General features: G+C 37.0%; 1 protein-coding gene across 1 annotated transcript; it reads left to right on the top strand.

The window, feature by feature from the left end:
- Nucleotides 1-3,018: 3,018 nt before the first annotated feature.
- On the top strand, nucleotides 3,019-3,786 carry LOC5565548 (general odorant-binding protein 45-like). Its single transcript, XM_001649869.2, has one exon. The coding sequence runs from the start codon at nucleotides 3,019-3,021 to the stop codon at nucleotides 3,784-3,786; it is 768 nt and encodes a 255-aa protein (XP_001649919.1).
- Nucleotides 3,787-11,193: the final 7,407 nt, after the last annotated feature.

Genomic DNA, 11,193 nt, shown 5'->3' with positions numbered 1-11,193 from the left:
ACGATGCGTAGATACATTTCTGATCGAATGGTACTAAAATCGTAATAATTGGTTCATAAACAACTAAGTTATTAACGTTCAAAATCTCCCCTAATTTCGTTACATGTCTCATTTTCCGTACTTTTAAAGTGCACCCCAATATAGAAAACAAAGACGTAGTCCTACGTCAAAAAAAAAAACACCTTTTCAAATTGCGTTGGAGTGAGCAAGGTACAAACAACTTTCAGGTTTTTCCAATGTTTTTTCAAAGGTTTGGACATTTTGAATTCGTCAAAAATTAATTATTTGACACTCGTTATTGCTGTGTAGCGTACCGGTTTTAATGAGGAAAGTTTTATTGATGTTCACACTAAAAGTCGTCACAATTCACTAGTTTTCTGCCTTTATTCTATCGTTCATCCCACCTTATATCACTATCAAACACTCTCGACCCGGAATGACCTGCTCGTCAATTTTGGCAGAAAAATGCCCACTGAACTTTGAACGAAAATGTCGAATACATAAAGTAGGTTTAACCCGAACGCCACACCTCCTGGAACGAACCGTCAGAACTGGGGGCGTAGTACACACCCGGACTCCTCCTGTAACGAACCGTCAGAACTGCGGCGTCGTACACACCCGGACTCCTCCTGTAACGAACGGTCAGAACTGCGGGCCTCACCGCCAGCGATCGGGGCGTTTTATCGCGCTCCCGCGGGGAACTCAATCTCCCAATCTGAAAATAAAGAGAGAAAAGAGAAAAGCCAAAACGAGCCTCGCTCTGGCTCGGCTAGTGCAGCCATGTGACCGAGACCTTGTTGGGGCGTTCAGTCAGCGCTGTTGACACACAAACAAAATTAAAACAAAAACATTCTCCGGCATTGGAGCACGTTAATGAGCAACAAGCAGTAAGGTTCTTGTCTCCTGCTTACAACGCTTGTTTCTAGTTAACCTAGTGAAAACCCACATCTGATGAAATCCACTAACTTGCGTGGAACATCATCGAAAAAATAAAAGGGTTCTTTCTTAGATCAATGGTGATCATTGATCTTTCGAATTATTCAATACGGGGAGGGGAATGCTTCCTTCGGTCGGCAGGACCGCTACAGCTGTTTGCGTTTGACGTGCAAATCCAGTCTAACTGAGCTGCAAATGCGGTAACACAAAGTTACCAAAGGATACTTAGCAACCATGATCTATCTCACAGCCAACCTAGCAAATCGCCTTCCTTGTTAAAAATCTTATCGCATTTGGTGTTCCCGCATTTGATATTTGCATTTCAAACGCACACACCAATATCTCGATATCGAGTTTGGTTCTCATGGCTTACTCGATGGTCTCTTGGTTTGCAATTACTCCCCGATGGTCTATTTAATATCGAGTTATGGAAAGTTGACTGTAATTCAACAGAAAACCACGGTTGAAAACAAACTAAAAATTTCAAAACCATATAAGGGGTGGTCCATTAATTACGTAAGACAATTTTCGGGTTTTTTCAAACCAACCCTCCCCCCATGGTAAGATTTTTTGTATGAAAATTAAAAATAAATTAATAAAATTAAAAATAAATCCCCCCATAAACCCTTACGTAATTAATGGACAGCCCCTAAGGGGGGCGATTTTAAAAATATGTTGGCCTCAAGGGGGCGAAAGTCAGAAAAGTTTGGGAAACAGTGATCTAGAGGGTATCCAAGGTATCATAGAAGCCTACTGATGAATGACCAGTGCAAATTAGTGATGTGTTTGCTGCGGTAGCTTTTCGTTGAACCATAAAACGGACAGTTTTGTCTAAATTTGCAATAATAAGGAACAATTGAAATTCGCAGTTTCGTGGAAGTCGTGTCCCTATTGATAGGGTAGATGTACCAATAGTGGAGGTACTAAGCACGATTGAACTTTAATTTGTGTTCCTATAGTTGCGATATCCGTTGTTTTCTTATGGGATCTTCCACTATAGGAACACTTTACTGAAACTATTGGTACAAGCAAGAACAGTTTTAGCAAATTTAGTGATATTTCATCAGTTTTAATGCAATTTCAATGCTCTTTTCTACTATTGGCAGTGTCGGTTCTGTAGCTTATGCAATCAGTGAAACCGGTACTTCCGCAATTATAGGAACACCCACAACTAAGGGAACACTTACCCTAGTTAAATCAAATGTCGTGAAAACAATTTTCTCAATAAAAAGAAAATAACGTAAGAGTAACTGGTTAAAATTACAATCTTAATAATGCTCCAACGCTCTTATAAATGAGAATTCAAAATGCAAGGTGACATTTTGGTTGGTTTTGAGTTAGGTGCATGAAAATATTCTACTATTCTCAAGCTTTCCCATAGTATTTTAAATGAGTTTTTTGTTATACAGCAAAAATATTATAATTCGTAGAAGATTGGCTTACACCCCATTGCTTCTAAACCCCCTGAAATACGAAACTTATATTGCATCCCAAATAAATTATGAATAAAATGAAGCGTAATGAGAAATGTAGACGCTGAACCAACTTATAAGAGAAACTTTGGTGGTATGTCTTGCATATTGTCATAACATTAAATTCAATAATCATAAGATCGAACCACATCGTAAGCAAACACGAAACAGCCAATTCTGGACAAACATTTCAAAAGGGCACATCGACATTGGTAAACATTGGCTTTGCAAGCCGCTGTTGAGCCCAATTCAACTCGATCATGCTCACCAATACCACTACCAGAAAGAAAGATCTAACATCCATTTTTCTGATAGTGGTGTTAGTTTGCGTGGGCGAGCTAAAAAGGGCTCAACAGCAACGTTTCCGAAAAAAGGCTCAAGACCTCTTGAGCCCTTTTCAAATGTTTGTCCAGAATTGTCCACGTTCTGGAGATTATTAACCTTTGTTTGAATCGCCGCGCAATATACACGCGTCATTAACACCATCATGACATATCGCTACTCAGCTACGTGTTTTGATCATATAAGCAAACGCCGAACGTTTCCGCCTCAATCCACCTATAAACCGCCACATTCCTAGCAGCATCTCATCAGTCACCGATGCGCAGTCATGACGATCTTCAACGCATTGTTAGCAATCCTCGCCTGCTTCAGCCTACCGACCGACGCCCTTCAGCACAACGCAGTGTACAAATCGATTAATTCAGCAGGACCGGAGTGTCGCACAATTCTCACCAGACAATCCCCGCTGGACTGTCGGCTGCGTTGCTTGTCCATAAACACCGGGGATTGGGATGACTGCAGTGGAGTTCCCCGCACCTACGATCGCTTCTACGTTCAGGATCCGACCGATGTGGGCTACCAGCAGCGTACCCAGCAGTGCATCGCCAATGTATCGGTTTCGATTCTCCGGGGCGATATTTGCGCCTTTTCCGCCCGGTCAACCGAATGCTACGATGCCAACTACTACGACATAGTGCTGGATCAGTTGGTTTTCGTGCCGTCCAAGTCGCTTCAGTACCAGCAAACGATTAGGGATTGCGCCGGAATGTTGGGTTTCACGGAGCATGTAATAAGTGATGTTTTGCGAGATGATTGCTTTGCACTTCAAGAGACCAGATGTCTGTTGCGATGTCTTCTAGTTCGAGAGGGACTGTACGGTGACCAGTGTGGAGCTCAAATAGATCGCTTGTATGTGGTTACGGGCGGATTTGATCAGCTCTTCAGACGAGATGTGAAGAAGTGTACGGGACGGTTGAGGGCTATGGGGCTGGACAAGTGTACCGAGGCATATCGTGTTGCGAGCGAGTGTTTTCCGGAAGACAAAGCAATCTTACCAATTTTCCTCAAAAATAAGGCCATTCTACAGGAAATTTAATTGGGAAGGACAATAAAATCAATTTGAACTGAGAAAATTGTAATTTGGAATGTAAAACTAGATTATTTTATAATAAATCTTCGATAAAAGTCGCGTCAAGTACACGAAACTGAAGACGGCCTTACAGTTGAGGACGAAATACGCGTATCTGTCAAAGGATACAAACTCTAGTGGAATTAAATGGTATTGTACTAAATTCGGTTTTCCGTTTACTTTTTGGATTATTTTAGTTTTCTTGTCAAAAAATAAACTACAACTCTTTTGTTGTAATTTTATGTGGAACATATTAGCTTATCAGATGTGGCTCAACTTATATGGATATATGGATGGTCACACATTGTAATTTGTGCAACACCACTAGTTCATCATTTTCCGACATTGCACTATGGTCCAGGAAAAAGTTTTACGCGGAAAGATGCATTTTGAGCATAAGAATGAAACATTAGACAAAACAGTCTTCTACAAAGTTGTTTGTATCAGTAAGGCGTAAGGGCCAGGGTTGGGAAAAAATCTGAAATTCATTCTACAGTAGCCAAACAAACCCAATCGCAATCAGTGAAGCCAGTGAAACTCACGCCTATCGCTGATGTAGGCAAAGAGTCTTGAAAATTGCAAAATACCCGTTGCTAAGGGCAACCCAAAATTACTGTAGAAAAATGTACTATTTCCCGCTGCATTTCCCGCATTTAGAGCCTTCAATGACACTAACGATTTAGAAAATTCATACACCCAACATAGCCTACTTGATGAGATTCACGAATTTGAACTACTGTACTGGGAAAGCCACGTGATTTTCGCGAAATTCAAGCCTACTACTATTACCATTCTCAGCACTGGTAATGGCCTTTGTTTGGTGTTATTGAAAATTAACTTTCTTATTTGTAGAAATTATATTATACATGGTTCAGCAAAGTTGTAGACCATTCAATTTCAAGCAACTATGCCAAAAAAAATTTTGTATCTCGTAAATTGACCGATTTAGAGCTATTTTCATACGGTGACATAGGGTGGTCCGAACAAAACTGGTTTCTTGCTCTAGAGTTTTCAATTCAAATTTCTCATCAAAGTAATCTATGAAACACTTTTAGAGCTTTAAAAAATGCTTAATTTGGTGAGTAAAGGAACTCGCTATCTCCTTCCGTTTGGGAGTTATTCTAGTTTTTCTCTCAAAAACATGCCTACTTTGATTATTAATATCTCTCTTTGGGGCAAACATAAAAAATATTTTTTGACGACATTCAAAAGACAAAATAAAATTGTATATTATATCAAAAAAAAATACAGATGCGTTATTTTTGTAACTCTAATAAAATGTCTTGAAAAACAAATATTTTTTATCATAGAAGCTTTAATAATTTTAATAGTAAAATAGATATGAACAATATTTTTGCATGAAAATTTGCGTTTTGTTAAGTTCTAAAAGTTCATAGACGACTTTGACGAGAAACTAATATTAAAAAAAAACTAGAGTTGAAAAACTTATTTTTGTTGAACCACCCTGCGATGATTAGGAAAAAATGCTCTAGATTGGTCAAATTTTGAGCTACAGAAAAACTGTTTTGGCAAAATTGATCAAACATCATATTATACTGCTTTTCCAAATTGAGTATTTTTTTTTACAAATAAGAAATTTAGTATTTTTACCAATAAGAAAATTGATTATATGATTTGTGTGATATTGTCGACCACCCTAGTTTTAAATGACACAGTATGAAAGATTACATTTTTAGAAACAATTTTGTAGAAGATCATTTTTGTCTTAAATTTTATTTTCATGCTCAAATTGCAAAATAATAAAGAAATACATTCTATGAAAATCTTTAAAATAGTTTTAGAGCCCTATCTTTCTCATTTCTGATTTCTCGTCGAAGCGGTCTATGAACGACTTTAAGAACTTAACAAAACGCAAATTTTCATGCAAAAATTTTGATGATATCTATTTAAGTTCAAAAGTCATAAAAGTTTTTCTGCTTTAAATCCTTTGTTTTTTAGGGCATTTTATTAGAGCTACGAAAATAACACATTTGTAATTTTTTTTATGTAACATACAATTTTTGTCTTTTGAATGCCGTCAAAAGATATTTTCTATGTATTCCCCAAACAGAGATATTCATAATCAAAGTAGGCATGTTTTTGAGAGAAAAACAAGAATATCTCCCAAACGGAAGGAGATAGCGAGTTCCTTCACCCACCAAATTACGCATATTCAAATATCACATAGGGTCGATGTACCAATAGCCGCATAGCTAAGAACAAATATTCATGTAAAATCGAAAAATAACGCTAGCGTAATTATTTTTATATCATCTGGAAGCTTTTATCTTGGTTTTGAGGGAAAAATATGAAAACTACTTAAACTCCTATGTTTGTATTTATTATCACTTGTGCCACTATAGGCATACATGTGCCTATAGTAGCACTATTTCTAACTTCTGTTCCTATAGTAGCACTAGCATCACGGCTTTGGAAAAATACTAATCAAAACCATATTTTTACAAAGCTTTTATATTTTTCCTTCAAAGTGTAGATCAAAGCTTTCTTTTGATGTAAAAAATGTTCTTAATTCATTGATAATTTCGTATAATAAAAAACAGCTTCTCTCAGTAGTGCTACTATAGGAACAATAGGTTTACTATAGGCGCAAGGGAGCTCAAATTTTAAGCAAAACTAATTATTTCGATCATTTTTTGAACAAAATCAAAATGTGTATCAATGGTGCTTAGATAAATAGCTCCTGACCTTCATGTCAAAAAATATTTTGAAAAGATTTATAGCAAAACGGCCGTAAATAGTCACTAGTGTGACTATAGGGGACTGTCCACTAAGGGAACACTGACCCTAAGTTGGCTGCGACCAGCATCGCAGTCTAGAAACAGTTCCTCTCTGTTTTCGGACTTGGCAGTGTGCACACGAGCAAGTAACAGTACTGCTTAGAATCAATCATTGGTCCTGGCCGATCCCTTTTCATGGAAACGCACAGAAATTGTCTTTAGTATTAACCTAACTGAACGCAACGCGCATCGACTCCCATTACTTGCCATCGAATTGGGTTTTAGTCGAAAAAGGTGTTCTGCAATTTAATATTTGAGGGTTTGAGGCGCGTTGTTTTTTGATTATGAAACATCCCACATTCACTTGGGATAACTAGAGAATATGATTAGACTAGAGAAACGCGGAGAGGATTTTGACTATGTTTATAAACAACATTTACAATTACTTTCGATAATTGAGGTCATTCAAACAATGTTTTAGTGTGCGTGTCATCCGGTCAGTCACCATAAGAAACCAAGCTTATCAATGACGTCACTTACGTATCGCTTTCCACTAACACACACCCATCGTCTCTTTTGCGTGACATCTTTTTGGGTATCATTGAATTTGCTCGATTGGAACCACGTTTGACGGTTCAATTGGGACCTTTGGTGTCAGAATTCAAGCTTTTCTACTTAAACAAAAACTCTGGGGATAACTTGAATGATTGTGGGAAATTATTCAAAAGCGATTGTAATCATTTTCACGATAATAAGTTGAATGAGGAGTTCCTTGTGGCAACATTACAATTCGGCGGTCTTCTGGGAAGAATTCTTTGTATCGTAAAACAAAACAGTCGCAGATTCGTCAACTAAGGTGAACAGGGGGCCATCAAAATACGATTTCCCCGTAACTTACAACAAAAATACGTTGAAGATAGTTTCTCCCTTTATTTAGTGGCTTACACAATTGTTTACTCATTTACTTGCATATTTCTAGGAATCGTGTAACTTTTGCGCAAAAGCACACATAAATAAATTCCGTCATTATGCGTCTCACCCAGCTTATACCCACGTTGATGAGTAGTTATAAGTGACCGTGAACAACCCAAAACTGTCAGATTCCCCATACACGCTCGTTGAAATCTACACTGTAAGCTCAAAGTACCATTTAAAGGGTAAAAAAGTACCCTCTTTGAGAGAAACTAGTTTAACTCATAAAAAGAGTAAAGGGCCTTTACTCTTTAAAGAGCACAAGGCTTGTACGTCAAATCAACGAGTGAATTTTACCCACTATCCAAAACATACTTTTTCAGAAACAGAGTAATATTTACCCTATTTTTTAATGGAAATTTGTTTTTATTTTTATATTCATTTTCGTAAAATAATAACCAAAACAATATTATTACTGTAGAACATTTTATTCAAAAATATCACAAAAATCGATTATTGTTCTGGTACAGGAAGATTAGCCATCACATGTTGAGTTTTTGAACAGGTAAATGAGGCTGCTGCTCTTGGAGGTTGTTATACTGCAGAAACATACGGGTTGAACTCAGCAGACAAGCTCCCTGTAAAATATGATTGTTTGTATAGTTGGAACATGCAAAAAACAATTTAATGTACCTACCTTGGACATTCGCTTATTTCTGCAAACATATATAATAATAACGGGAAATATTCTTGAAGTGTCCCAAACACTAGGTACAAGTACGATGGATAACAAGATGTTTTTCACCCATTAAAGAGTAAATAAATGGAATAAGTAAGTGGGCATAAAATACCCATTATTGAAAATTTTGAAGTACCCTTTATTTTGACAATTGCATACATCGATAAAAAAATGGGCATTTTTTATTCTTTAAAGGGTAATGCCAAGTTTACAGTGTACTCAAAAGAGAGTAACTTTGACTCCCTTTTGAACTTTCATAATAACTGTCAAAAGTGAGTAGCTTTATTTTATCAAAGTGAGTAACTTGTTACGCACTCATGAAAGAAAACGACCTTACTCACTTTTGAGTAAACACTAACATATTTGACTCACTTTGGAACTGTCAAATACTTGTGAAAATTTCGGCTTCCAAGTTGAGAAGTAAATATCGTTGTAAGAATATGTATTATACTAGTAAAACAGCGCTTAAAATCTGTAGAATTACCTATAACGAATCATGCAAGTTGTGCAATAGATGAATTATTGTTATTATTGTTACTGTTATTATTAATCCCGATATCAAGTGAAGCGTGATCGGAGTTTTTTAAGGTAACCAAGTCATAATATTGATCGAACAACCGCAAGAATAAAGTTAATATACAGTAAGTTTTACCGTCATACATTTTTATTGAGCTAATCATCAATTCTTTTTAGTCTTTCCGGAAATGCTACTGGCTCGGGCAAACATCCGGATCAAAATCCAGTGAGAGAATTTCACCGGATGAACATTGAGAGGAAGAATGCGCAGCGAAATCGTTCATTTTTGGTAAACACGGCCCGCAGTTTACTGCGAACACTTAGGTTATCTTCCCGCTCGAAGTTGCCGCGTGACGTCATCGTAAATTGATCTCCCAGAGATTTATATCCTTCGGGGATCCGTTCCAGAGAAGCGAAAGTTTAGACATAAATATCACAATTTTATTACTTATCATGTACTTTTCATATATTTATGTATGAAATAATGAAATAAATGTTATTCCTTTCGAATATTTTTTTCTGATTCTATTTATAAATACAAATAATAAATTTATTTCCCGAAATATTATTTCTGAAGTGAGTGACATCTACCCACTTTCGCAAAGTTCAGATTAAACGAAGTGAGTAAGTGTTACTCTAATTTTGACATTTGACAGTGTTACTCTAAAGTGAGTAACAATGGCTTTACTCACTTTTGAGCAGTTCCACTTTGTTCCAAAGTGAGTCGAAATCTACTCACTTTTGAGTAGATCTGAACGAGCGTGTAAGTATCAAATTCCTAAAAATGTCAAAATCATGTTGGCCACGGTTCATATATGGGGTTGACACGCTTGAGGGCCCGTGAAGGTGAAGCTTGGCTGGAACGAATCGAATAAAAGTTCGTAATAAACTAACTTTTGACAAGCTTGTTATTTTTGTAGGGTAACTAGATCATTGACAAATTATTTTTGGACGTCTGGAGCCAGAAAAGGAATATTTTGGGGCCTATTTTGTAAATCGAGCAGATTCATGTGACTCGTCTAAATTCATTGTCGATCAAAGCAAGCATGCATATTTCAGATGTCACCCGTCGACTCCCATAGTAATACAGTGACAAAGCTGAGTCGAGTGAATTTTTCGGTCGACAGTGATTCGAGTCGAGTCATTTTGATCGACTCGACTTATAAAATAGACCCCTTTATTTGAAATGTTTCATCACCAATATCTCAGTTTACGCTACTTTAAATGAATATCCCTAACGAAACTATTCATCATCTGTTCAATTTACATACAAACTGATCAACGTCGTATTTATTTTTGTGGAGGATGGATGACACGATCAGGATTTTCATGGTTTGAAGAACGATTGTGAATGTCTATAGTGAAAATCCTAGGAAACTAACTATACGAATTGTTGAAAAAACTTCTCTTACCGTTAGAAAAACTAATGGAGCAATTCTGTGTAGCATATCTGAATGAAAAACTAAACATTACATATACTGTGCGATTGGATTGAATGTCCAAATTGATGTGAAGTTTGCGAAAAAGTTACACGTCTTCTCGGTGAGAATTGAACTCACGACTCCCTGTTCTCTAGATTGGGCGGGTTACCTCTACGACACGACTCATGGACTTATGGACGCAGAAGTTAACCTGAATTCGATTTCAGCTCAATAATCACGTGATCATCTTACCGATAAAACGTGTAACTTTTTCACAAACTTCACTTCAATTTGACCATTCAATCCAATTGCAAAGTACCGTAGTCCGGGGTAACATTGATCAGCGGGGTAATATTGATCGCAATGACCCTCCTCATAAAAAGTTCAAATCAACATTTATCGATGAAATATTTTCAATGCATGAATGATGATACTCTTACTTTTATTTATGAGCTAATAAACATTGAGGTTTTTGAGAAAATTGAGTTGTGTTTATGCGTAAGTTTTTCAATTTTTGGAAACAATGATATACATGCTTATGGATGATACGATCAAAGAATCACGTCTCACATGAGTTCTAAAAACAATATGAGCAAAAGAAATGCGATTGTTACTTAAAATGACACCGCTTCAAAAGATTCCGTTGTCAAAACTTCCACAAATATGTTCAGTTAAGAAAAGCATAGCATGGCATAGCATAGACTGACTGTACATACCCATGGTTGCTACTCCGTGATTGATCGGAACTGGTAAGAATTGCACTACGATCCAAATCAATAAGGCATGGGAGTTTCCGCTTATTCTCGAAGTTCAGTAGCAGATCTCATATTATTGATCAATAACGCGCCGGCCAAATCCTTATAGTCAGTTGGGATGGAAAAGTAATGTTAGGGTGTAATGATTGTTGCATCTAGAGACCGAGAATACCTCTGCATCTCCACAATCACCAAGGGAAGGGTGTTTATTAGTGAGGGAGGAAAAGATCTGGGAGTCACCATTGGTCATTGATGCGATCCATGGATAAGGAGGAAAAATACAACTAAAACCT

This window comes from Aedes aegypti, chromosome 2 (assembly GCF_002204515.2).
Source record: "Aedes aegypti strain LVP_AGWG chromosome 2, AaegL5.0 Primary Assembly, whole genome shotgun sequence".
Lineage (NCBI taxonomy): Eukaryota > Metazoa > Arthropoda > Insecta > Diptera > Culicidae > Aedes > Aedes aegypti.
Note: the sequence above shows the minus strand (reverse complement) of the source record. Positions and strands in the feature narration are given on the sequence as shown.

Coding starts and splice junctions, on each gene's coding strand:
- LOC5565548 (XM_001649869.2), top strand. CDS start 3,019: ATGACGATCTTCAACGCATTGTTAGCAATCCTCGCCTGCTTCAGCCTA.